The sequence below is a fragment of the Fusarium odoratissimum genome (assembly GCF_000260195.1).
Source record: "Fusarium odoratissimum NRRL 54006 unplaced genomic scaffold supercont1.5, whole genome shotgun sequence".
In the NCBI taxonomy this organism is placed as follows: domain Eukaryota; kingdom Fungi; phylum Ascomycota; class Sordariomycetes; order Hypocreales; family Nectriaceae; genus Fusarium; species Fusarium odoratissimum.
In genome coordinates, this window is record NW_022158691.1 from 640,105 (window position 1) to 667,249 (window position 27,145).

General features: G+C 49.7%; 6 protein-coding genes across 9 annotated transcripts; 5 read left to right on the forward strand and 1 right to left on the reverse strand.

The window, feature by feature from the left end:
- The first annotated feature begins 388 nt into the window (after window positions 1–388).
- On the forward strand, window positions 389–5,748 carry FOIG_04157 (uncharacterized protein). The gene is made up of 3 exons (XM_031202267.1): window positions 389–1,981; window positions 2,028–3,525; window positions 3,583–5,748. The coding sequence occupies exons 1-3, from the start codon at window positions 1,035–1,037 to the stop codon at window positions 5,305–5,307; spliced, it is 4,170 nt and encodes a 1,389-aa protein (XP_031067714.1). The 5' UTR covers window positions 389–1,034; the 3' UTR covers window positions 5,308–5,748.
- Window positions 5,749–5,856: 108 nt separating this feature from the next.
- On the forward strand, window positions 5,857–9,127 carry FOIG_04158 (uncharacterized protein). The gene is made up of 12 exons (XM_031202268.1): window positions 5,857–6,069; window positions 6,178–6,359; window positions 6,412–6,494; window positions 6,549–6,936; window positions 6,990–7,149; window positions 7,201–7,351; window positions 7,400–7,465; window positions 7,516–7,624; window positions 7,677–7,892; window positions 7,943–8,022; window positions 8,071–8,181; window positions 8,259–9,127. The coding sequence occupies exons 1-11, from the start codon at window positions 6,017–6,019 to the stop codon at window positions 8,113–8,115; spliced, it is 1,533 nt and encodes a 510-aa protein (XP_031067715.1). The 5' UTR covers window positions 5,857–6,016; the 3' UTR covers window positions 8,116–8,181; window positions 8,259–9,127.
- Window positions 8,138–11,676, reverse strand: FOIG_04159 (uncharacterized protein). Its single transcript, XM_031202269.1, has 3 exons — window positions 9,439–11,676; window positions 9,276–9,339; window positions 8,138–9,217 (listed from the first exon to the last, which is right to left on the reverse strand). Exons 1-3 carry the CDS (start codon window positions 9,931–9,933, stop codon window positions 8,313–8,315), a joined length of 1,464 nt encoding a protein of 487 aa, XP_031067716.1. The 5' UTR covers window positions 9,934–11,676; the 3' UTR covers window positions 8,138–8,312.
- Window positions 11,677–13,696: 2,020 nt separating this feature from the next.
- On the forward strand, window positions 13,697–15,944 carry FOIG_04160 (NADH dehydrogenase; the record flags this gene model as incomplete). Its single annotated transcript, XM_031202270.1, has 3 exons — window positions 13,697–14,429; window positions 14,509–15,813; window positions 15,871–15,944. Exons 1-3 carry the CDS (start codon window positions 14,075–14,077, stop codon window positions 15,942–15,944), a joined length of 1,734 nt encoding a protein of 577 aa, XP_031067717.1. The 5' UTR covers window positions 13,697–14,074.
- An 832-nt stretch (window positions 15,945–16,776) lies between these two features.
- Window positions 16,777–18,332, forward strand: FOIG_04161 (kynureninase 1; the record flags this gene model as incomplete). Its single annotated transcript, XM_031202271.1, has 3 exons — window positions 16,777–16,921; window positions 16,978–17,315; window positions 17,369–18,332. The coding sequence occupies 3 exons, from the start codon at window positions 16,777–16,779 to the stop codon at window positions 18,287–18,289; spliced, it is 1,404 nt and encodes a 467-aa protein (XP_031067718.1). The 3' UTR covers window positions 18,290–18,332.
- Window positions 18,333–18,836: 504 nt separating this feature from the next.
- Window positions 18,837–22,112, forward strand: FOIG_04162 (ATP-dependent RNA helicase DBP2). 4 transcript variants are annotated; one of them, XM_031202274.1, is made up of 7 exons: window positions 18,837–19,244; window positions 19,388–19,533; window positions 19,586–20,554; window positions 20,613–20,720; window positions 21,179–21,307; window positions 21,359–21,502; window positions 21,560–22,112. In XM_031202274.1, exons 1-7 carry the CDS (start codon window positions 19,099–19,101, stop codon window positions 21,604–21,606), a joined length of 1,689 nt encoding a protein of 562 aa, XP_031067721.1. In that variant the 5' UTR covers window positions 18,837–19,098; the 3' UTR covers window positions 21,607–22,112. The 4 variants fall into 4 exon arrangements, with proteins under 4 accessions (XP_031067721.1, XP_031067722.1, XP_031067720.1 ...); XM_031202275.1 differs by having other exon boundaries at window positions 21,359–22,112; XM_031202273.1 differs by having other exon boundaries at window positions 20,613–21,307; window positions 21,560–22,068.
- The last annotated feature ends 5,033 nt before the right edge of the window (window positions 22,113–27,145 follow it).

Sequence of the window (27,145 nt, forward strand, 5' to 3'; positions counted from 1 at the left end):
ATGTGAATATGGTCAAGAAAGCAGATGGCGAAATCATTATTACCCAGGCTTCAAATGCTATGCCAAGGTGGAAGCTGTATGCTTATATGAGGACGAAGGCCTACAACGACAATCAGCTGCCGTGCGCCAAACAGCTTGCTTGCAATATACTCTCGATTACTATTGGCACTGACTCTCAAACTCAGTTCCCCAGCTCCTCAGCTTCATGGATGTTCTCCTAACTCCATCGTAACCCCGGAATACAATGTTTTGAGCTCAGAGCATCTAACCTACAGCACGCTACTGTACCGGAGCTTTTCCAAAACTTTAGGTTCTAAGGTAGTGAAGCCGCCCGCAACTGCAGGGTGCAGCACAGTTTACAGAGCACAAGGTTGACTTTAGTGCCCCGGGCAGGTCTGTAAATGGAATGCATCACCATCTGGCTGGGTCTTGTCCGCCTCCACTTTAGGCCCTGGTTGCCCGCAAGCCAACAACCTCTGTTCTCGATCCTCCAATCACCTGTCCCCTCGTCTCTCGAAACCCTGCCAAACTGGTCCTTGAACCTCGCTCATTTTGCTCTGATATTGGCCTATCTACGTAAGGTTCTGTACGGCATCAATCTGGTTATTGCTTCTGTTGGTGATCTGAACCTTCAACCCCGTATCGTGGCTACATCGCTTTTGCACCACCATCGCCTTGGAATCCACGCAACCTCTCCAACGTCTTCGGCGACAACTCCGCTCTCTTGAAACTCCTGCTTGAACCAGTTTCGCTGTCCAGATACAGCTTCTCTGACAGCGCGATCACCGAAAACGCGGTCGAAGTTATACATACGACACAACATTACGATCGCTCGCAGCATTAGATCTAGACAGTCACTTTATACCGCCATTTTGCGAACGAATATACGCCTACCAAACGAAGTCACTGTAACGCACACGAACCTTGACCGTGATCGCATCCTCCGTACTCGTTACCTCAGTCGCCGTTGATCGACGAATGCTCTTCCACCACCTTTGGGCCCAGTCCCAACCGGTGGGCTGTTCGCCGCTGATATGCTGAGCTCTTCCGCGGCAGCTCAGAAGGGCATGACCCCTCCGAGCCAACCTTCACAACACAACCTGCCTCAGCAGTTATCTGGTCGCACGAGCTTCGACCGAGGCGATTCGGGTCTACAACCTCCCAATGGCGCTAACGCCCGAAATCTCTCTGCTTCAGCCGTATCTTTTGCGCCAAGGGGAAGCAGTCTCAATGTTGCTCCCGGCAGCTTCAGTTCAGAGTTGCGTAGTCGGGCTGGGAGTAAGACTGAAGCGGGGTCAATATACCCAAGCAGCTTCATGGACAAGGTGGAAGAGGATGACGTAGACACGCTAGCTGAGCAAGCTCTGGCACATCTGAAAGAACGACTCAACCGTGAAATGAAAATCAAGGAGGGGAGTGAGAACATGCTAGAGGCGCTGAACTCTAAGAAAGCGAAGCAGACCAAAGAGCAACGACAAAAGGTTGAGGCGGAGCTTAACGCCAGCAACTTGCGTATCAAGGACTTGCGCCAAAAGATTTCAGATGCTCAGCATACACGACAGATTCCACCTGCGACGCCAAAACGAAACCGTACCCAGAGCAACGTTGTCGAATCCGGGAGACCAATTGGACTGCGTTCGCCACAAAGCGTGTCACGATCTGTCGTAGAGTCTGACAATGAGGAACCAACAGAAAGTCCGACATTTGCGCTTGCGGAACTGCTCCAGGCCTTAGAGGTTGAGGGCATGATGCCGGAGTACTACGTCTCGCGGGGGAATCAGCTCGTCGATCTCTTCAAGCGTTACCCAACTCTTAAGTACGACTTGGTCTGGTCAATTTTTGGGCTCCGCATGCAGGTAATGCTCCTAAGCGAGAGTCGCGAAGTCGTGGCTGCTGGCTATCGAATGACCAGATATGCTATTTCGGATGTGGCATCACTTAAGAAGATCCGAAGTCTGAACACGGATTATCTGGTGATACGGTATGTACTTCGACTGTGGCCGCGCCCCTTTTACTGACATAATCAGATCACTTAATAACTACCGCAAAGCGGATGTTGAACGTGAGCAGGCCCTCAAGTTCGTCCGTGCATTTCTTGATGTCAAAGGCGGAGTGAAAGAGATCTCTCGAGCCGTGGTGCGCACGATAGTAGCAGTTGCAGAGCATGGAGAAGACCGACGAGCAAATGCTCAGCCGGCCGAGGGAGACTTGGACCGTCTAAGGCCTATCTGCATCGAGACATTAGCAGAACTTATAGTGCAGGATCCAGCACTTTTGGTGGCATCCGGTGGTTTGGGACCATTGACGGAGGCCCTTTCAGAAGGCGTCTACAAATCTCCCGAAAGTTTGACCTCTGCATTTTTATACCTGCTCGACTCACCTCGAAAGCGGAAATATATACAACCCGGATATGGTCTGGAAGTGCTATTTACTGTCTTTACTGACCACCTCCTGACCAACGAAAGTATCATGAAACAGAACTCCAAAGCCATTGCAACAGCTTTGAAGTCATGGCCAGGGCTCATGACTCTCTGTATGTATGATCTCCGTACAATTCGATCCTTGATCACGAGCATGCTATTGCCGAGTGATGTGGTTCGGGAGACTATTCTTGATCTTATATTCTCACTTCTACGGATCAAACCACCAGCGTGGGCAACCTCTTTTCTTGCTGGAAGGAGATTGACAACGTACGGTCGAGTAGCGAATCTGAAGTCAAACCAAAAGGACAAGAGCCATTTACAGTTCACAGAAGAGGACAGCGGTGAACAAAATTTCGTCGAGCACTACACAGCTCTTTTGCTGGCAGTGCTCATTCGAGCAGGCCTCCTACCAGTTCTCCTAAAGATTGCTCAAGGAGACGAGAATCCGACTCTCCAGCGCAAGACGACCCTTCTAATAAGCGAAGTGCTGAAACTTTCCAGTCGCCTGTTACCTCCATCCTGGAGCGCCGAGCTTCACCTCCTACCGGAACTCTTCTCATCGGCTGCCAACATTGGCAACAATGATCACTGGGTGGCGTCGGGGATTGTTTACCAGATCAGTAGCGTCAGTCGTACTTTATACAGGAGTGCGCCCACGGGTGCCTTGTCCGGTGCGTTATCGTCAGGTCACAACTCGAATGACATATCCGCGATTGATGAGGCCCCCAAATCCCACCAATCTCTGGTTTTTGATGATGCTACGTTCCGGCAACTGTTGATTGATAGTAATGTCCTCAACAGCTCGAACTATGCTAAGTGGAACTGGGAGACTATTCTCAAGATCATCGACGGCCCTCTACAAAGCGGCAAGAGACTTGAAGAGGCCATCAAAGCATCCAAGTTCATGAAGAGAATCATCAGCTTCTATCGCCCTTTCAAATACAGGTTTGCTAACGTCAAAAACACTCGTGCCACACAAAAGTATGTCCGAGCTGGTTGTGCCCTGATGCACTCTCTACTTCAATCCCCTGAGGGAATTAAATTCTTGGCAGACAGCAAGTTGCTTAGACAGATAGCTGAGTGTCTAGCACAATGCGATCCGGTAAGGCTTGATGCTCTTATGGTTTCCTCAACTTGATCACTAACAACACTTCTTCAGACTAGCGGCCTCACAGCCCAGTATCCAATGTTCTCAAGAGATCGAGTTACTGACACACTTTGCGCGGGCTACTTCTCAATGCTTGGTGTTTTAAGTGGTGATCCTAAAGGTCTTCAACTACTAGAACGTTGGAGGATGTTCAATATGATGTATCACATCGTGGACTTGAAGCAGAGACCAGACCTCATCAAGTTGCTCCTGTCCAGCTTCGATTATAGCGTCCAGGGTCATCCTCGAGTCTTGTTGTCCAAAGCTTTAACTGCTGGCACAAAGGAAATCCGAATTCATGCGACCAATGCCCTTCGCAAATACGCCATCCGGCCAGTACCATCGGCCAACGGACAGGGTGGCGTTGGTGACTCGAAATGGGCCATTCAGCTCTTGGTCACACAGCTTTACGATCCCGAGATTGAGGTCTGTGCCACGGCTGTGAAGATCTTGGAGAAAGCTTGTAATCGCAAGACCTACCTGGAGTACATTGTTGAATGCCGACCAGCTCTCGATCATCTGGGAGAAATCGGAGCACCGCTGCTCTTACGGTTCTTATCAACATCTATCGGATACCATTACCTGGATGGACTGGATTACATCAGTAACGAAATGGACGACTGGTTCCTGGGGCGGAACGATACATATGTCAGGGTCATAGAGGCAAGTTTGGCCAAAGCGTTCCTCATTGATCCAGACGAGCACAATCCTCGCATGAGTTTATTTGATGATGGTGAGATTGATGGGGACTACCATGACAACCATGTACCACCGCACTTCTATCGAGAGTTGACCCGTACCCAGGAGGGATGTAGGCTGCTCAGTGATAAGGGTCATTTTGAGGATTTTGCAGCTACGATTCGTGAGCATGGCATGGATAAGGGAGATGCGGAAATGCTTACGAAGGTGAAGGGCTGCCTTTGGGCTGTTGGCAACGTTGGGTCCATGGAACTTGGAGCACCGTTCTTGGAATCCAACGATGTGGTAGAGCATATCATTCGAATTGCTGAGACCCATGAAGTGATGAGTCTAAGGGGCACTGCATTCTTCGTTCTTGGCCTGATTTCCCGCTCTACGCACGGTCTGGAGATTCTATCTGAACATGGATGGGATGCCAACACAACACCAATGGGTACCTCGCTCGGATTCTGCATCCCCAATGACCTATCAAGGTTATTATCACTGACAGCGTGGAAACAAAAGACGGTAACGTCAATCACCTTGCCGTCAAGTCAACGGACAGCCCAGGAGGCGCCACCACCTCGCGCCGCTCGACCACCTCTTGAGCCAGCAGAAATACCTGCTCTGTTGAGCGAGGCGGATGTTAACAGAAGAGTCCTGGAACTCATTGTGGACCTAGGAAATATGGTCCTCTACAAGAAGGCGCTTACTGACCTCCAGAAGCTTCGGGCACACAAACCAAGCGCCTTCAAAAGTACGCAGTTCTTCAAAGAAGTGATGAGCGCAATGGAATGGAACCACTACCGGCTAGGGGTGAGAAGGATGGTTATAGATTTGTTTGACAAGAACGTGATGCGACAAATAGTATTTGATGAGGAGGAGGATGACGAAGATGACGACAGTAGCGATGATAACAGCCAAGAGGAAAGTGAAGAAGAAAGCGGCGAGGGCGAAAATAGCTCCGGGGATGACAGGACAGAGAGGCAGCGGAGCATCAGCGAGCCGCCGGCACCGCCACCAGATCTTACACCAGCTCCTCTCAGATTGAGGAGGTGAGATATTGGCAATGATATTTCGAAGATGTAAGATGACTACATAGCCAAAAGCAACACGACGTTGGAAAGTTTCAACTACACGATACCAATGACAAAGAATCATGATGGAGCGTTAAGGGGTGGTAGGCGGGTCTTGAGCTGTATATACCCTTGTGACGAGTAGCTGCTGTAAAGGGGATTGGTGTCTGATCTGGGTTTTGAATAATGGAGTTTTGGGCAAAACATCGAAGAAGGGATGCTTCTGGTTTTATCTGAGAGGGCTTCTTAGAACGAGACCAAGTGAAGTTGAGGATATTATAGTAAGATATTACAGCATTGCTCGTTTGATTCGACTAGTAGCCTCATATGCCCAAATTACAAATCAGTCTACGACAAGGACTCATGATATTGAGGAACCAGGTACTAAGTATGTCGAATTTACAATTAGCTGGTTAATTTTAGGGTTGAGGGAGTAGATAAGTAACATCATGACCTGATAATGTACGACTTGTAACTATGATGACGGTGAATTACTCGGCCCCACCAGAGCAATTGACATCGCCTGCCAATACCAACGCCGCTTCCATGAGTAACCGAAACGCGGGATTAAGAGCGAGCTCAGTTCCGATCTAGGCCAAGTTACTCCTTCACGACACCTATATCATACATCTTTTCTTGGTGGATTCATTGTATTGACCATTCTTTGAACCCTCCTAAAGATATCCTTTATCATGGTACAAGGACGAGTGCTTGTCATCGCGGGGTCGGACAGTTCGGGCGGAGCGTAAGTACAGTTTCCCTTATACTCAAAGTGGCATGATGGAGCCTTTTGAAGACGTTTTCATGATACTTTTATGTTCAATCGCAATATATGCTGACGGAAAATCATCAGAGGACTTGAAGCGGATCAGAAAGTCATCGCTGCTCATGGCTGCTACGCTATGACGGCCACTACGGCTCTGACTGCGCAGAACACTCAAGGCGTCAAGGGCATTCATGTCATTCCCACCGATTTCGTCTCTCAGCAGATCGATGCTTGTGTTGAAGATGTCGGTGTCGATGTTGTCAAGACTGGTGAGTTGGTCAACGATTTCGCTGTGTTGCACAATGACTAACACCTTGGTAGGCATGCTTGCTTCTACAGAGACGATAGAGATGGTTGCAAAGACCATGGTTAAGCATAGCATCCCGTCACTTGTCGTAGACCCAGTATGTGCCCCCTTACAGATCTATATTAGGATCTTTCTAACTCTTGACTTTCAGGTCATGGTTTCGACTTCTGGTGCAACACTCCTCCCCAATGAAGCCATTCAACATCTCTGCAAGCACCTTCTACCGCACACTACAGTTGTCACGCCAAACATTCCTGAAGCTATTCTTATCCTTTCCCAAAACGGTCAAGAAGTCCCTGAGGTTCGCAGTGTGCAAGACCTTGAGACTGTAGCCCAGCGAATCCAGGCTCTAGGTCCTAAGTGGGTGCTCGTCAAGGGCGGACACCGGCCCATGAAGGAGGACTTGACTGTGGCTGAGACTGAAGAGGAGAGGATTGTTGTTATAGACGTTCTTGTTGGCGGTGATGGTGAGGTTGTCAGAGTCGAGAGCCCATACCAGGCGAGCTCGAGTACCCATGGGACGGGGTGCTCTCTGGCCTGTAAGTGACAAACTTGCCTAAGAACTCTGGTCTCATACTAATTGGTTTGTTAGCGGCCATCGCATCAAACTTGGCCAAGGGACTTGATACACCTACGGCTGTTCGATCAGCCTGCCGATACATTGAAGCTGCCATTCGAACAGCACCTGGCCTAGGCAAGGGGCATGGTCCTCTAAACCACTTCCACTCGACCTATTCTCTCCCATTTGCTCCGTACGTTCATAAAGCGTCCCTCATCTTTTGTTGTACTAACTCGATGAACAGCGGCTACTTCATCGAGTGGCTTCTCGAGCGCCCTGATGTCCGCGACGTCTGGAAGGAGTTTGTGTACCATCCCTTCGTCATGGCTATGGGTGATGGAACTCTGCCTCTCGAATCCTTCAAGGGCTATATCATCCAAGATTACCTATACTTGGTTGGTCTTCAAAACATATAACGATCCCAAGCTAATCATTATTTACAGATTCACTTTTCACGTGCCAATGCCCTCGCTGCCTACAAGGCACAAAACATTGAGGATATTTCTCGAGTATGTTCTCTTAACTCTATATTGTACACGACCTCATGACCTCTCTATAGGCAACAGAAATCGTTCAGCATATCATGCATGAACTGAAGCTCCATACCTCGTACTGCGAGAGCTTCGGTGTGTCCATCGAGCAGATTCGTGCCACACCAGAGAAGCAGGGCAAGTTTAAGCAGTTCAATGACAAGTGATCTTTTTCTGATTTTCTTTGCAGCCTGCACCGCATACACTCGTTATGTCCTTGACGTTGGTCAAAATGGCGATTGGGTTGGTCTTCAAATGGCTCTTGCTCCATGCCTCCTTGGTTATGGTGCCGCAGCAAAGATGCTCCACGACCATGAGGAGACTGTCCGCGAGGGAAACACGTACTGGGCGTGGATCAAGAACTACAATGAAGAGGATTACACTGACGCTGTCAAGTTGGGATCTGGTGAGTCTTTCTCAGTTTCATCGAGTATCTGTCTATTAACCAAGAAACAGCCCTGCTCGAAAAGCATATTCAACTGCAGTCACCTTCGCGAATTGAAGAGCTTGTTCAGATCTTCATCCATGCTCTCAAGGTATATGCTCGCCCTTTTGAACAGTGACGATTGACTAATACGATTTAGATGGAAATTGGCTTTTGGGAGATGTTCCCTGCCAAGCAGACCTAAGTTCACATACAGACATAAAAACCGGAGAAGTAGACTAGATCGATCAATTAATGGACATAGAATTGAGTATACACTTGGTTCCATATGTTTGTTTCCTTGTTTATGTCACAAAATCCAACGTAGGTATCTGACGCCTGGTCCAGCCATACTCCTTTCAAAGGTGCCTCTATATATCATGCATGTTTCCCGAACCCATCCTAGACCATCTCCACTGGACGTGGTCTCTCATCGTCTTGCAACATGTATCTGAAGTCCTGCTCAGGAGGGGGGGCCAGAGGAGGAACTGGAGGAGCGTCACTATCAAGGCTGTTCTCTTGTTGTCGTTGAGCTCGTCGCAATTGCCCATTCTGCTGCTTCACCCATGAGTTCACTGAGCGGAAACGTGGTCGTGTATCCACTGAAGCTACTGTAGATACAGTGTCACGGCGGCCGACAGAGTTGGTAGACTTCCATGTGGGTTGTCGTGAAGGCTCTGGTCGCGATGGGACGCTTTGGACAGTCTGAGTGGTAGGCGTCACGACGATGTCGCCGTCGCCGAAGCCAGAGGAGATGGAGGAGAGTTCGCTAACACCGGTCTGACGTCGTCCGACATCGTAGGCATATGGTGTGGTAGAGGGGATTCGCTTGTGTTGTTGAGGTTTGTACGGCGTGCTCAGAGAGTCCTTGGGATCATGACGAGCCACGACCTGGACTTCAACAGCGCTCTCGACAAAGGTTGTGCTTGTAGGGCTGACAGCGTCAATGTCATAGTTTGTAACCCCTGTCCTTCTGTCGCCACTCGTACGATAAACACCGAACGGTAGGCTGGGCACTGTGAGGAAGTTGTCGGATTGCTTAGGCATGAAGAGTGGTGACTGAGGTCGTGCCTTCTCGGCAAGAGGCGGAGAATAGGATGGAGGAGAATAGGATGGATCTTCGATTGTGTACCAGCCCTTGTGACCGTAGCGTGATCCGAGGAAAGGCACCTTGGAAACGAGGTTCTCAAAGCGGCTGGGCTTGTCGAAGTTCATGTCATCAATGGGAGCAGGCTTCTTTGGTGACTGCTTCCTTGAGTAGAATTTCCAGATGAGGAAGCCAATGCCAAGTAGGAATAGAAAGCCGCCTTGATATCGTGTTAGCAGTCTGTAATGTTATAGGTGAAGTGGACAGGTAGAGCATACCGACGGATCCAACACCCAGCAGGATCTTGTGAACATTGGAGTGCATACCATCACCACCTTCGACCTTTAGAGGAGTTAGCAAGACCGAGCTTTCAATGCATTTGACATGTCTTTCAATCCAAAACGACTTGGACATGATGAGCGGGTTAAGGATCTGACTTACCAAAGGAGAATCCGACATACTTCCCTCAGCTGATGGAGCTTCGACTGATGGTGAGTTTGTTGATGATGCAGGCAATTTGATGTTGATTTGATTGGCGTCGTCGCTGGTTTTGTCTTCTTCACTCTTCTTGGGCTCCTCATCTTCGTCCTCGCTCTCGCTCTCACTTCCACTGTCGGCTGCGTCATCACCTTCACTCTCACTGTCACTACTCTCTTCCTTCTTCGCGTCCTGCTTCTGCTTCTCAGTCGCAGGGTCGACAGTATCGGTTCGCTTGGCATAAGGTTCCCGTAGGATATTGATCATGACCTCAGGCTCCCCGGATGAAGTTGGAACATTGCTTCGTCTACGTCTCGGCCTTGCTGTGCGCTTCTTCATAATGTGAACATCATAGTCGTCGCTGTCATCGGCGATGGTCCAATCCGGCAGAGTCGCACCAAAAGCCCTCTTTGCTTGTCTCTGCCACCGAAGGTAATGGGGCTCATCAAAAGGCGCCATTGTCGTAGGTATTCTGAGTTGTGTTGATTATAAACAAAAAGTATTAATGAACCAAGGGTCTTTATAATATGTCTTGATATGATTTGGATACCCAAGGCGTTGGATGAATACTCCGGGTATCAGGAAATGAGTGTTTGATGATGCAAGTCACTGACTTGATCAGATAAAAGAAAGTGTTATTCAAACGAAGGTCCAGCCTTGATCAAGAGCAAAGGAAGAGAAGGACAAAGGAAAGATTATAAGGGCTTGGCGGTTTATGACATGCAAAAAGCGAGAAATGGAGTTTCTGCTGATTGAAGAGGGAGAGAAACGAGAGGACGGACGAGAGAGGAAGTGAAGCGCGAGGAACCTCTAAGGTTAGAGCTGGAGTTGGTCCGTGGGATGAGACAAGATCAACAGTTACATTATACATGCGATACGATACGATATGATACATTATAAAGACAAGGATCCGACAGCCATAAACGGTGATAAACCCCATACAGCCAAGGCGATCTCAGGGTTCAGGGGCACGATGCGAGTAACACGAAACATTCAAGCCGAACCTGGTAGTTCAAGAGTCTTTGTCTGCTGTTTGAAAACGCTTGGTGTCGCTTCTTTGCCCAAGAACCAAGATTCAGGATGGAAGCACGGTAGCCCGTCGTTGATATGCTAACAGGGCTGGTGCAGAAATGGCTGCATTTGTGTTAGCGACGGGTGGCCTCAGCTTGTAGGTTTCTAGCGGCAGGGGTTACACGTCTCAAAGTCAAGCTCCTGTTTCAGCCTGTCGCAAGAGATTGATGAAGACGGTTATGCAGGGGGGTTGTCACTGCTCGTTCTTCTTCAATTGGGTTTTCTGTGATAGATTGGTTATTAACGAAGGATTCAATCCTCCTTGACAGCTTATGTAGTTGAGGATAAATGATATGATATTGATTGACGCTCAGACTATCATCATATGAAGTTCATGTATGGTGGTTCGAAAGATCGACAGGTGGTTGGTTATTCTGCTTCAGATGCCCAGACTCGAGACACACTCAACAATCTGAAGCTCGTTTTGCTTCGGAATCTTCAACCTTCGACACATTGAGTCTCATGATATCGGCTTGCCATCCGGCTATCGTTTTCAGCAGCCTCATCTGGGGTTTGCACATCAAATGCCGGTCCCCGCCGGCAAAGTCAGCGATTCATGGCGCATGCAAGACGGTCCGATATCCAAGACTCAGAGTGGATGTTTGATGTTAAATCATTTGTGGATAAAGTCATCATTTGATGGACCCTTGAAAAAAGCTTTTGCGTCAGTTCAGATTCCATGTGTAGTGGAGACAGGCAATTATTCATTGCTGCTCCAGCCATCATGACAATCAAGAGCTGCTGGACATGTCGCCACAAGTGTTTCGCGAAGAAGGAGTGTTTTATCATCAAACAAGACAATAAACTTGCAACTAGCAGGATGGCCCAGAAAGTAAATCCGTCACATGCCCCATCAGATGAACGAAAGTGCTCTTGATAATACTAAACATCGCATTCATCAGTGTCGGAGATTTCTCCGAGTGGCCGTCCCCATAAAGGGCTAGCAAGATCTTGCCCCCATCACCACATCCCAGATACGCACAAACCAAATGACATTTGAAGTTGAAATAGACGCAGTCTTCAGCTTCCTCACCGTGCTCGCTCACCGAAGACCCCTTGAGAACGCGCTCCAATCACATACCTCGCCTATGTCCATGTTCACCATCATGAACAGAACGCACTGAAGCGCGGATCCGTCATTAGCGCGCTTGCGGACATGAACGTTTTCTCTTCTTGAGGCTCCACGATGAGATCCACCCGGTCCAAGGGAGCGAGCACGGCGGGCACTAGACAGAAAATGGGAGTGAGCTCTTTTTAAGGGTTCGGGTTGAGGTTCATCGCGAGAGATGAATTGTGTGCGCTTCTACGGATGCAAGGTTGACAAGATTTGACTGCGGCTCCGAGATGGACTGGCTGTCAGGGATGCACTAACCCCCCCAATGTTTATCTGATTCTGGGGTATAGTACGAGAATCGCGTCAAGATCTGGGGATTACATATTTCATCTAGATTTCACATGATAAGGTTGGGTGAGGTAGAAATATTTCGATGGTGTTTTGATATAAGTCAACACCCCACGCAAATGATAGACATCAACAGCCTAATCTACCAAAATTGATCGGCAACCAGCAAATGGTAAGCAAGACATTGGGCAATTACTCAAGAAAAGGGGATGAGAGATATAAGACAATAGCTTCTGTCATGAATTACAATGCAATTACGACGGCAAATCTACCATTCGCTCGTCGTTCACAATAGCAGTAACACCTATTTGGGCAATACCGCGTATCCTGTAAGTGAGAGGCTGTTAGCGACATGTGAAATGCGCTAGGAGCTTCCCAAACGAGACCAAATCGCGCATCTTATTTTCCTACAGGCACCTAAAATTAACCGCCCTCTACAATCTTTATTGCATGAGTACTTTGGAGTTCTTATGGTTAATATCGTTCGCTCTGTATCCAATGATGGACTAATCCGCGCCAAGGGTTAAAAGCCTCACCGACACACCGCGGTGTCTCCTAACACCTCAGAAATCAGAAATGAGAGCGCGAGAAACCGGGTTTTCACCGACGGATGACAGTCTCCTATCCTTCAGGGCCGGAGATTTTCCATCTACAGGCTTAAGATCCCGGGAATTACCGCATTTGATTGGCAGACTGCAATAAAATGGATATTACAGCGTGGACTGTCTCAATGGATCAATATCGGGGACATAAAAAGCAAGATATTGGATGCTTGGTGTTCCCGTATTCCGGATGCCGAAATACAGTAACAGTATACGTAATATGTCTATCAATCTTTCATGACAAGGCTGTTGTTCATGCGCTCTATCGCTCGCCAAAGGCTTCAAGGATCGAGCAGTCCACAATGAATGCCAATGTCACATTTCTCTGCTGAAAGCAACCCGGGCGGCCGGAAACGGAGAGACACCGAGATTTATGTCGAGTTGACCACACAGCAGAACAAAGATAAACAATAGTGATATGCAGTGGTGGTGATGGTGTGACAGAATTATGCACGATGTTCTGATAGCATCAGACCGAATTATCACGAGCAATGGAGGAGGAAACCCGCCTCCTTCACCTTGATATTGTCACCAGCACTCGTCATGATACTAGAAAATAGAATCGTATACAGGGGTTTGCTCGGTAAGTTAGTGGGGTTTTGCTGATTTCATAACGGGCCGGACACGCCAAGGGCCAGAAGGCGAAAGACTAGAAGCTAGAGGGCAAAGGTTGACAAAATTTTTAGGTGTTAGGATGAGCAATCAACCCCAATTTTAACTGCACTGCAACTTTTATCTGAACCAAAGCTGCGGATCGGTGTTGAAGCCCGGTCCGGTCCATTGGATTGGGTCATTGGAGTCTGAATTTGGAGACGAGAAGTGATAAGTGATAATCACAAGCCAACACGAGAAGATATCAGAAGGAAAAGTGTGATTCTTGTGACCACAAGTTATCAACTCCGAAACCCATCATTTGGCCGCCCAAATCGAAGATGATCTCTGATTTAAAGCCATTCATTTGTTCAGTGGGCGTCATTCAGGGCCATCCAGCACCCGTAGCTTAGGTAGCTGAGGACGGAAGCCCACGCCGACCCGCTCCGCTAAGCTTGAAGTCTTGGAGGCACGGGCAGGGAACCTGAACTTTTTAGTGGAGCCTTAAACACAAGCAAGAAATGGAAGACGGGATGTCTTATCTCGAGGGGGGACAGGACGGGAGCAAAAAAGAAGCCAAACACTATCAAATAGAACTATGCCATCATCTTTTCTTGCACCCTAGTTACCTTGTGTCCGGCCAGCCGATGAGGGTCTCTCTTTTCACTCACTCACTGTCTGCTAGCTTTGCCTCCAGTTACGTACCGCAACTAAGGTCCAGTTCTTGTACACTAAATTCTCTCGCCCTCTTTCGTGGGTTGTGACTGATTCTCCTTCGACTCACCTCCGTCCGTCACCAGCCCCATCCGCTCGCGACGCCCTCATCTGGTCCAGAGACTCTCAGTCTGTGTCCTCTATTCTTTCTTTCCTCTTCTTTTCCCTCCTTCTCCCTTCAATCACTCTCAATTGAGCCCCTCTCTACCAGATCCTCCCAATGGCTTCCTCCGCGCGAGCCATGACGGCCCTCTCCCGGGTCGGCCAGATGGCCCCCAGCAGTCGCATTGCGACTCGCGCCCTCTCTACTGCCTCCAAGACCTCTGCTCGACCTTCTATCGCCATGAAACTCAACAACTCTGGCCGCATTGCCTTCCGAAGAGCCTATGCTGACGAGGCACCCAAGCCCAAGCCCAAGCCTGGCAAGATTCGACGAACCCTCCGATGGACATGGAGACTCACATACCTTTCTCTCGGTGCTCTCGTCGGTTACACATGTTACGTTATCTACGATGACCGCCACCCTCAAGAGCAGTACCAGCCTGACCCTTCCAAGAAGACTCTTGTCGTTTTGGGTGAGTAATTCGGCGCGCATAGCTACAGGCGCTCCTCCCACATATCATGCCAAGTTACTGACGCAATACCCTTCTTTAGGATCCGGTTGGGGCTCTGTCGGTCTCCTGAAGAACCTCGACACCGAGAACTACAACGTCATCGTCGTCTCTCCTCGCAACTACTTCCTCTTCACTCCCCTCCTGCCTTCATGCACAACCGGTCTTATTGAGCACCGCTCAATCATGGAGCCTGTCCGCACTATCCTCCGCCACAAGAAGGGTGCCGTTAAGTACTACGAAGCTGAGGCTTCCTCTGTTGACCCTGATCGCAAGGTTGTCAAGATCAAGGACAACACCGAGGGCAAGGGCCCTCACTCTCAGACTGAGATCCCCTACGACATGCTCGTCATTGGTGTCGGTGCTGAGAATGCCACTTTCGGTATTCCCGGTGTCCGCGAGAACAGTTGCTTCCTCAAGGAGATTGGTGATGCCCAGCTGATCCGCAAGAAGATTATGGACTGTGTTGAGCGCGCTTCTTTCAAGGGTCAATCCCAAGAAGAGATCGACCGTCTCATGCACATGGTCGTTGTTGGTGGTGGTCCTACTGGTGTCGAGTTCGCTGGAGAGCTCCGTGATTTCTTCGAGGACGACATCAAGAAGCTGATTCCCGAGATCAGCCACCGCTTCAAGGTCACTCTTATTGAGGCCCTTCCCAACGTTCTCCCTTCTTTCTCCAAGCAGCTCATTGAGTACACCGAGAACACCCTGCGCGAGGAGAACATTGACATCAAGCTCAAGACCATGGTCAAGAGGGTGACAGAGGACTTTGTTGAGGCTGAGTGCGCTGGTCCTGATGGCACCAAGCAAACTCTCCGTATCCCTTACGGTCTGCTTGTCTGGGCTACCGGAAACGCTGTTCGCCCCATTGTCCGTGACCTCATGAGCAAGGTTCCCGCCCAGAAGGATTCTCGCCGTGGTCTTGCTGTCAACGAGTACCTTGTTGTCCAGGGCACCCGCGATATCTGGGCCGTCGGTGACTGCGCCGTTGCTGGCTACGCCCCTACTGCTCAGGTCGCTTCCCAGGAGGGTTCTTTCCTGGCCCGCCTGTTCAACAACATGGCGAAGACTGACTCTCAGGAGGCTCGCATCAAGGAACTCAGCAGCAGCCTGAACCTCAAGCAGGGTAACTCTGCTGAGGTCGCCGCTGAGATTGAGAGCCTTGAGAAACAGCTTCGCCGAATCAAGGACGTCAAGCCCTTCCGATACTCCCACCAGGGTAGCTTGGCCTACATTGGTAGCGAGAAGGCTGTTGCTGATGTTCCTTGGTTCAACGGTAACATTGCCAGTGGTGGCGGCTTGACCTACCTGTTCTGGCGAAGTGCCTACCTCTCCATGTGCTTCAGTAGTAAGTTCATCACAAACTATGATTGACATTATAATCGCGCTAACTGGGTTTCTCTAGCCCGAAACCGTGTGCTGGTCGCTGTTGACTGGCTCAAGTCCAAGGCCTTCGGCCGTGACGTCTCTCGCGAGTAAACCCTCGATCCAACAAAACCTTTTATGCAACAAGGTTCGATACCCTGATATGAGATGCGATAGCCGAGGACTTTATATTGTCCACGGACTGCATCTTACGACGATCTGTTCTTGGGAGGGTGTACTTGGAGCATTGTGCATTAACTGGGCCGGACTAATAGATGTCTGATTAGAATCGGGCTTGGGATGGGATGCTTCATTTTGTAAACCTCGCTTTGGTCTTTCTTTACTTCTGTTTTTGTTCTGTAATTTTTTCTTTGTTCACGGATATAGATGGGAGAGGCAGGCCCCTTGTATGACATAGCTAGAGTGCGCAGAAAAGCGAAAAGCAGGGAGACTTGTGGAGGATGGGGAAAAAAGAATCAACAAAACTTCATATCGTGAACAAATACGCGGGTCTTGCTTGTGCCTGCGAGTGCTCTCTTCGAGCTGCTCTCTCGTTGTGTACATACCATAGTATGATGCCAGAAAGGGGGTTCTTGTGACACCGGACAAGGTGACAGAGCACATCGATGTCTTGGTTCGTGGACCTACCTTTCACATGAAGAATTCTGCATCATATGCAATGTAGATGCCCTGTCTGGCCTGGCCTCGTGCTCTTCATATGGATATCAAATCCTGCATCTCCAAATGGTCCCGGCCATAAGTCGGGAGCTCCCAAGTTTGGCTGCGGGGCAGAAGCTCCCCGCGTCAAGCCGATATGCGGAGCTTGTCATCTACATTAGCTACTTTACTCGGGAACGTAACGTGGGGAAGAGAATTTGTTCATTCCCTAGACCCAAGGTGGGCAACTCATTGCACGATATAACCTGACCTGTCTGTGCTCTTGGCCATGGGTGACTCCTCCAAGCTTTCTGGCAGGGACCACGCCATTGAGCTGGACTCCAGTGACGCTCTCAGACACACTCGCGACGAGTTCAACATCCCCTCCAAAGCTGATGTAGCTCGCAAAACTCTCCCTACCAGTGACAGCACAGGTTAGTGTATTTCTCTGATATCTAGCGTATCCTCCATGTTGGTCTAACTCTTGCAGATGCCAATGATAGAGCGATTTACCTTGTAGGCAACTCTCTCGGTCTTCAGCCCAAACGCACTTTAGATCGCATACAGCAATACCTCGCGACATGGCGCACACAAGGTGTGCAGGGCCACTTCAAGCCCCTTGATGACTCTCCTCTGCCAACATGGCTAGACGTTGATGCTCGTGCGGCCGAGATGACTGCGCCAATCGTGGGCGGCAAGGTCAGCGAAGTGGCTGTCATGCAGACTCTCACGGCCAATCTTCACTTATTGATGGCGGCATTTTATAAGCCTGATGTTAAGGGACGGCATAAAATCATACTAGAGAGCAAAGCGTTCCCAAGTGATCATGTCAGTGATTCAACTCAGCACTAGGCAATCGAGGTGCTAACATGGATGCTTAGTATGCTGTTGAGACACAAATACGGCATCACGGACTCCGTCCTGAAGACTCGATGATTACCATTGAGCCTCCAAATAACGAGGACATTCTCTCTAACGAATATGTCGAGTCCATTATCGAGAAGCACGCCTCCACTACTGCAGTACTTCTCCTTCCAGGTATCCAATACTACTCGGGCCAGCTCCTCGATATTCCACATCTGACTAGTTTTGCTCGCGAGCGTGGCGTGTTCGTCATTTGGGATCTCGCTCATGCTGCAGGTAACGTGCCTCTCTCATTACACGACTGGAACGTCGACGCGGCTGCTTGGTGTACATACAAGTACTTGAATGGCGGACCAGGCTGTATTGGAGGTATGTTTGTTCACGAACGTCACACGCAGGTTGCGGACGATGGATCGCACAACGTGAGACTCGCCGGCTGGTGGGGAAACGACAAGAAGAACCGATTCGCCATGAGACCTGGTTTCGTTCCTGTTCCTGGCGCAGCAGGGTTTCAACTCAGCAATCCCTCCGTACTCGACATAACATCTCTCTGTGCTTCCTTAGAGGTATTCGAGCTGGCCGGCGGTATGGCTCCTCTACGCGAAAAGAGCACCAGATTAACGGCCTATCTCGTCTCCGAACTGCAGAAGCTGCCGCAGGACATGAGCACGTACTGGAAGATCATCACGCCAAGTGAGCAAGAACGTCGTGGGGCGCAGGTGAGCATTCTCCTGGCCGATGGATTGCTTGATGAGGTCATGGCTGGTCTTGAGAGGAGGAGTGTTCTGGTTGACGAGCGCAGACCGAATGTGATTAGAGTAGCGCCTGCACCGCTGTATAATACTTTCTTAGATTGCTGGGGCTTTGTCGGTGCGTTCAGGGGCGCGTTAGAGGAGGCCCTGGATGTAAAGTGGAAAAGGCAGCAAATGGATGAGTAGGTAGATACTAGAGGAACAAATTACCACCTAATTATTCAATATGCGACCAGCTATTTCACGCTGTGATGATTGATACAGTTATTTCATGTTAGCTCTACCATCACAGACATGCAGCCATCTCTTCGATGTAAGTGTTTTTGACAGTTCCTAATACATTTGGGCTTTGAAACTGCTTTGCTATCCGTGCACCTGGAGTATTATCTAAGAACTTTTGAGCTGTGCATTTGTAGATTGACAACCTATGCAGGGGTTACGCAAATTAATGGACATGACATTCGTTTCTGTATTTCGCCCTATAACCCAGTAGAGCACTACAGATGGATAAAGAATGTGAGAACTAACGCTACCTAAAATGATTACTGTTCTGTGAAGTCCTGCGATAAGAAATTGTGAAAAGTTTGGAAGTATAGGGTAAGACCCACAAGGTTCCTGACTAAGGTGGCGGCATCTCAAGGGTTCTTTTTAGTGGAGCGTTCTAGCCCAATCACACCGCCGCCTCAAAAGAATTAAGTGGATCTACCAGGCGGACTTGCCTAGCGGCGAGAGCAAAAAAAAAAAATTACATGGTCAGCGCGTCCGAGCCGGTTCTCTTAAAACTTCACACATCCTCCATTCATCTCTCCCTTTCCCATTCATCATCTCACCCTTCGGGCGCGCACTCCTTCTTCATCAAATAGAAGGCTAATCTCGTAACTTCGAGATATCATATTGCGCATCCCACGTCTTTCTTTATTCTAATACTCCCCTTTCCCCCTTCCTAGACGGGTCCATTCCAAACGGCTCCGTCTCATCTCTCTTCACCTGAAATAATGTCTGGCTACGACGGCGGATACAGCGGCGGCGGTGGCCGCGGAGGAGGTGGCTACGGCGGTGGTGGTTACGGCCGTGATCGCGGCGACCGTGGTGGTGACCGAGGTGGTGACCGCAATGGTTACGGCGGTGGTGGCTACGGAGGGTGAGTCGATTTTTCTTTGTGGTTTGAGCGCAGATTCGGTGGTTTCAGCCTAGAGGCGCGGCCGTTTCCCCAACGACAACGCGCCCAACCACCAACATATGCGTGTCCAATATTTTATTGCATCTCGCTAACACAGAACACAGCCGAGGTAATGGATACGGTAACGGAAATGGTTACGGCGGCGGCGGCGGCGGTTTCGGAGGTGGTGGTTTCGGAGGCGGTTATGGAGGAGGTGCCGGCGGTGACCGTATGGGTGCCCTCGGCGCTGGCCTCAAGAACCAGGAGTGGGGTACGTGTTTCGCTCGTCCTGTTGTTGTTTTCGCATACTAACATTCGTCTAGATGTCAGCACCCTCCCCAAGTTCGAGAAGTCTTTCTACAAGGAACACCCCGATGTCACAAACCGATCTGATGCTGATGTGGAAGCCTTCCGCCGCAAGCACCAGATGACCATCGCTGGCAAGGATGTTCCAAGACCCGTCGAGACTTTCGACGAGGCTGGTTTCCCCAGATATGTCATGGATGAGGTCAAGGCCCAGGGCTTCCCTGCCCCTACTGCCATTCAGTCTCAGGGTTGGCCCATGGCCCTTTCCGGTCGTGATGTCGTTGGTATTGCCGAGACAGGTTCCGGAAAGACTCTTACGTATTGTCTCCCCTCCATTGTCCACATCAACGCTCAACCTCTCCTTGCTCCCGGCGACGGCCCTATTGTTCTCGTCCTCGCCCCTACTCGTGAACTTGCTGTTCAGATTCAGGAAGAGATGAAGAAGTTTGGCCGATCTTCTCGTATCCGAAACACTTGTGTTTACGGTGGTGTCCCTAAGGGTCCTCAGATTCGCGACCTCTCTCGAGGAGTTGAGGTCTGCATTGCCACCCCTGGCCGCTTGATTGACATGCTTGAGGCTGGTAAGACTAACTTGCGTCGTGTCACTTACCTCGTTCTCGACGAGGCTGATCGCATGCTTGACATGGGTTTCGAGCCCCAGATTCGCAAGATTATTGGCCAGATTCGACCTGACCGACAGACTCTGATGTGGTCCGCTACATGGCCCAAGGAGGTCCGCGCTCTGGCTTCCGACTTCCTTCAGGACTTCATCCAGGTCAACATTGGTTCCATGGAGCTTGCTGCCAACCACCGTATCACACAGATTGTCGAGGTTGTCACAGACATGGAGAAGCGAGACCGCATGATCAAGCACCTTGAGAAGGTTATGGAGAACAAGGAGAACAAGATCCTCATCTTTGTCGGCACAAAGCGAATTGCTGACGAGATCACTCGATTCCTCCGCCAGGATGGATGGCCCGCGCTCTGTAAGTATCATCCATCATCCCACAACAATATTACAGAACAGCTACTAACATATGTTAGCCATTCACGGTGACAAGCAGCAGAACGAGCGTGATTGGGTGCTTGACCAGTTCAAGACCGGAAAGTCACCCATCATGGTGGCTACTGACGTGGCCTCGCGTGGTATCGGTATGTATCATCATCCACCCTCCCCCATGGCAACCTCCAGCGACAGCACTTGCTGTACTTTACTCTCGTGTTTAGGGGCTCTCTTGACTGTGCGAATCTGCCTGATAATTATCGTGTCCAATTGGTTCTCAACCAACGGGGTCTTGATCCGTTGTGTAGCCTTCACTTTGCTATACTCACGTGTGTTCACTCTTGTACCGTTCTCACTCCCGTGGTACGAGTGTGGAGTTGGCATATTGTTGCCTTTGATCAAGCTGCTGGCCAAGGTTCTCTTGTTCCCAGGACCCAGTGACCCGCATACTCCAGGATGGCATTTTGACGCACTTTCTATTGCCCCATCTCCGCTAGGAGTGAAGTACAGATGGCTTGCCAATATGCTTAGCCATTCACCTTCATCTTCCGTGCTGGAACGTTGCTATACAAACCCCTGCTTCGCCTGCTAACCATTCTTGCTAAAGATGTGCGCAACATCACTCATGTGTTGAACTACGACTACCCCAACAACTCGGAGGACTACATTCACAGAATTGGTCGTACCGGTCGTGCCGGTGCCAAGGGTACCGCTATCACCCTTTTCACTACTGATAGTGAGTATCCTTCAGCTTTATCGTCTTCGTACATACTAACGATCTTCTCAGACCAGAAGCAGGCCCGTGATCTTGTCAATGTTCTCCAGGAGGCCAAGCAGCAGATTGACCCTCGCCTTGCTGAGATGACTCGATATGGCGGCGGCGGTGGTCGCGGCTACGGTGGATGGGGACGTGGTCGCGGCGGTGGTAGAGGTGGGTATCGCCGACGCTGAAGCAGCTAGATACCTATCGAGCTGACTGGACCTCCAGCCAACGCCAACAACATGCCCATCGGCAACCGTAACCGTCGGTGGTAAGAGGTTTATTCATATTGGGTTACCACCCTCTTGTGATACGGATCAGGCAGCCTCACATTACAGATCCTCGGATTCTCAAAAGTATATGACACCCAAGGCGTTTGTTTGTTAGAGATGGGTGATTCGATTAGACTTGACTCGTCATGCGAGTCTGGATTTCTGGTTTGATTGCGGATCGGTTTGGTCACGCACTTTATGTGGCATTTTCTCGTTTTCTATTTTATGTTTTTCGAAATAATGGCTTTAGATTGGGATGATGATATCGTGTCGAGCGGTATGGAAAACGCTCGCAGGTGGAGATAAGGGGAAAATATCCCACCTTTATTGGAGGCCTCGTGTTCTGGAGGTCGATGACAATCTTGTCAAGAGTCGAGCTGTATGTTCAATAGACAATTGTAGTTCACTCAACTAACACGACTCACTCTATGTTGATGGTGTAATTGAATGTATGTTATCTCGCGACTAAGCGCCTACAGAAAAGTATCGGTCCCATTGAAGTATTGGAGAGGAACATTCCCAGGTTACTGTCACATAGATCACCACGTATATCACTGCTTCTTCATAGTCTGGTTGCCTTTGATGGTATCGGTTGCCCCCCCCTCTAACCGATGTGTCCTTGTAGTATCCCCCGTTTCTCATACGTACGAGTTGGTTTCTATGTCTTTACCCAAACTCGTGCTCCCATCAACGCGATGATTGCGATGGCCAGAACGAGGCACAAGTTTTAGTCGAAATCAATTGTATTTTCAGTGTCAAAGATCATTCTCGATGCTGTTTGAAGTCTGCGTCTTGTTGTCTGGATGTATTGAGGATAATTACCTCGTGCTTTGGGACCGTGATTATCCTCTTGCGGATCTTTGTACACTAGCAGGTTTCCTTGGTGCCTCGAGACGCTGACAGCATTGTCAGAGAGTTGGGCGCTGAATGCTTTGTCGGGTTGGCCGTCGCCTTGGCTTGTGTGTACATGCTCATCTGTGCAGACTCAGCTTACCGTCAGTGTCAGCCCTTTAACACTTTGGGCCATCGAGGTGTACGACTGCCTATCCAAAGCTGCGCGATAACTCATGAATTCTGTAGTAATCTGGCACGGCTATTCAAACTTCGTTCTTGGTGTTTTGACTCAATCGTTGGCATCGCGGATATCATCCGACTTGACTCTGGCTTTGGTCCATCACCCCTTTACAGATATACCTACTCCTCAACGTACGCCTAATGATAAGATGTTGGTTATTGGCACCAAAGAATGCAACCGATTCTGTCGTCATCAGTCTCGCGTACAAATAATTGAGTTCCCCGGTGCAAAAGGGTCACAAGCAAGACTCGTGGACACTCCCCGTTATGCCTCGTTGACCCAGTCAACCCAGCACCCAGGCCTCTGAGATCGTTCTTTATAGGTTCTACATCATTGACCTGTTGCTATGCGATCTTCTCTAGGCGGCCATTCTGGACGGTCAGGATCATCCATTTTCAAGCCACCTTCTGTTTGGACGTGACAATGGCTGTGCCTAGTTACAATTGCATAGTGACAAAACTCGTGTCGTGTTATAGCACTGAACGATCCTGCCACAAGAACACGGACGTACAACATTAATTGGTGTAATGATCTAGTCTGGTAATGTCACTGTTGAGAATGTGTTTGATAAGCAGGACTCTTCTGCGGATGGTGCAGTAGAGAGAGCCTTGGTTGCATACCTCCGGCTTGATCATCTTCTTGCTCCTCTTTGAATTACCTCCTTTTCTCCGCTCTTCTCTGTAACTGTTGGCTGTGGGCTCAAGACTTGAATTGATGTCTGGTTGTCCCTCTTTCATAGGTTCTTGACGAGTTCCACCGGTCAAGCCATTCAAGCCCAGGCATCACCTTTTGGTGAGCCGGATTTGATTGATTTCTATTTCAAGCTGCTGCCAGGCCTGATCTGCTCCTGGATCTGGGTAAGTCATCGAATTGGTTGCTTCCGGCGAAGACTTATCACCGGTGCATCCGTCCACGTAAGATCTGACCGGCACCACAGTAAATATCATGAACAGCAACCTGGCGGCGTATGTGTTTCGTTGAGCAGTCGACTGATCGCCATGAGATGGTAGTTAGCTCTTCTGTCTTAGCCAAGACTTGGAGAAGAGCCCTGAAATTGAATAGCTTCAGTAGCTTGGAGTGCCTGGTGAGACAAGCTTTTCAACACCAACGGCCGGTCGTGATCCGCCCATAGCGCCGGATGTGTATGCCATATCAAGGAGTAGCGTCTGGTCGATCATTATCAACGATAGGCAAGACATTACCTGTCTTTCAGGCCAAGATTTGCTATGGGTTCACTGATATACAGGAAATATTCATGCCCAACCCAATATCTTATGATTCCCCTTCATGGCTAGGTCGCCAGTCATGACATGCCAACCAGATATCAAATTCTCACGAATGGCAAGACCACGTAGCATATTCATGTATACATATAGAAAATCACAAGACGATGTTGCAGCAATTTGTCAGGTTGCGCTCACCACCAAATGAATAGGGCAGCCCCTCAAACTGACGACCGAAGCACTCGATCGATGAGGATAATTAGAAAAATACACTCTCATGACTTCAGCTACAGGGTAGCGAAGGAGATGTAATCATGAAGATCAACATCAATAGACCCGCCTTGCCCCTGACCAAGAGTTGGGCACTACTCAGGTTGAGTATCAAGGCTGATGTGGTGCGGATAGACGCGGGCGCATTATGAGAACCATGCTAATCTCGATTGAAATTCTCCAGTGACGCACATGGAATCTCGAGATTGAATGCCACTGCCTCGATGCGCAAGACGGCAACAATAGCGGCATACGGGATAGTCTGTCGGCGCGATATGACATGGTATGGCACGACACGACACGACGCGGCGTATCAGGCCGAGTCAGTCATGGCTGACCAAGACGGTTTCGCCGCCTTCTGATGGGAAACGCCCCAAATCTTTGCAAAGTTCCAGAACAGCCTAACATGACTTCTGCTCTTCTACTGACTCTCAGACACGACGCCAGGTTTCGGGTCCATTCCCCCAACTTGTCCATGTTGCCCGAAATCATTTGCACGTATGTCAGCCTCTCCGGCAGTGATTGAGGCAACTCAGATGGACCGTGTTTGCCATGATGGGGACATTAGGTTGAGCTCAAAAATCCCACCGAAAATATTCGGCGACGGGTGTAGGCGTACGGAGGCAACCCAACGCCTCATGGGAATAGCAAAGCAGAAACAAACCTATGGGCATGTTTTGCCAACACCAGCACCCAGAATCTACGGACAAAATGATAAAGGTCCGTTGGAGAGGCTCAGAAGCTGTTCAGTTTCCACTACCTGCAGGGATAGAAAGAAACAACAGCCACGGCTGGATGACAGGGCGCAGGGGGCCCACAAACCAAAGGCTGAATAGCGAGAGTGTGCGGATCGGCCAAGAGACAGACTCCCAGAACGGAGTGAGTAAGAGTCTGATTCCAAGTGCCTCCTCACCCGTCCCGTCGATGCACCCCAGGAATGAAGGCAAGAGCTTGAGTCCGGCGTGGCCCCGGGACCAATACCATTCATTCACAGCACGCCGTATGCCTATGGCGTGGCATTTCCCGGAGGCTTGGTGCTCGATATTGATTGAGCAATGGTTCTCCGGCCCCCCCTGTGTCTATCCCTTGGTCCTGGTCCGGGTCCGTCCAAGCTTTCTCCAGACGCGATGGGGACTGATGATTCTAGCTAAAGATTCAGCCCAGACCACCGCGCAATCAGTGTCAATATCGCGTCGTGCCGTGCTCGCTCAACTCTATGCTCAGCTCCAGCCCAGGTATGCATGGCATAGCAAAATGTTGTTTGTATTCGTATCATTTTGTCACCTTTTGGTTGATTTGATGCTCCAAGATTGTGACATATGACACTTCCTCTTTGTCGCTTGCCGCGGCGAACCCCCAGACCGAAACACATCTGTCGGTGTGTTTACTCGTCATTATGCTGTATGGTAGACGCATACGACTTCCCCTTTCCGCTCAGGGTTCCGCTGGCAATCATCGACCCATGGGAGTGAAACCCCCTCCCTCTTTTTTGACAATCCTCAGATAGCCCTGCTTCAACATACAGTCATGGGAAATATCATGCATGTCACCGTCAATGACCAAATATCCGTTCTCCCGACTACGTCTCTTTTAGTTAACGCACGCCCATATGTAGTAGAGTTTCTTTACCCAACAGCGATGCATTTTGCTACGTCACTGTCCACGGACCCATAAAGGCGCACATATTATCTTTGAATGTTAGCAAATTGGGCGTTTGGTGATGCAACAGCACACAGCGACAAGGCGGAAAAGAAACCAACCGCCAAGTCCATGTGCGAGCCGCGATAGCCAGGGCAACTTCGCCTGGCCCTGCCGATGAGAACCATCACGGGGGCGCTAGAGAGGACCTCCTCCCTGTTGCTGTGATGCATGGATGCAAGGTGTGAGATAGGATCCACACTTTGAAAGCGAGGCCCCATGCTGTTGGGACTGAACTCTCTCTGTATCCAGTCTCACAGTACTGTACAGTGCCGTATGGTATTTGCTCAGCATACCCCATCATTATCCTCTCAACATTGTGTCTTTCCGAGCGCGATATTCCACGCATGGCTGACTGGCAGAATTGCTGGAAACGTGCGATGAATCGCCAGCTTGATAATTACGTCGGTGGCGGATTCTTTTGCCGGATGGACGCTGCCGTCGGCATCGCGTTTGCTTGCAGCGTATCTCATTTCCCTGTCACGGAACCTGTCTCAACCTTGAATGTCAAATATCGCAAGGAACAGTGTCAGGATGGGCTCTTGTTAGCATGGTTCTGACGTCCATCTGTTCATAGCGCTCAATCAGTGAGGTTGGGGATATGTTCAGCCTGACCCGTGCCCTGTTCTTTTATCAAATAATAGCCGCAAGAGAAATCTCAGCCACCAGCCTCCAGTCTGTAGACAAAGTTGAGTAATCGGAAGCGGCTGGACGACGATAGCCTGTCAGTTCTGTTAGCCGCGTGGCTGGGCATCTTCAGCACCAGATCTTAGCAGGGGCTGTGAGTTTATCCAATGCCAACCTATCGTAGTTAGGAGTGAAACAACATCCAGGAACGTGCGAAGACCCCGACAAGCCTGTTTCCAGCAACCTAGGTGCCTTTCTGTTTTCAAGGAGAGTGAATACGACCAATTCTCCAGACCAGCCAAGAAAGCAGTATCATCTGTGTCGTTTCTTTCAGCAACGCATCCGTCCATGTTTCATGATGTGAAGCCACATAACTTTCGTGGCCTATTGGAAGGGGCAAATCTTTGACGTGCCGAGCATCGAGTCAGCTTTGCGCCAAAGAGATGACAGAGAGAACCCTGATAATCGCTTTTCTGTTAATTTCTGCCCCTACCGATTGCAAGGAACTGTCGAATCTCTGAATAGCTGGATTCAGAACATCTTTCCTTAGCAACAGGCTTTGATAGTGGAGGGCAACGATATTGAATCGCCAGCCTCCAGGTCTGTGCTAGCACGCTAGGGCAATTTACGGAGAAGAAGTCCCAATTCC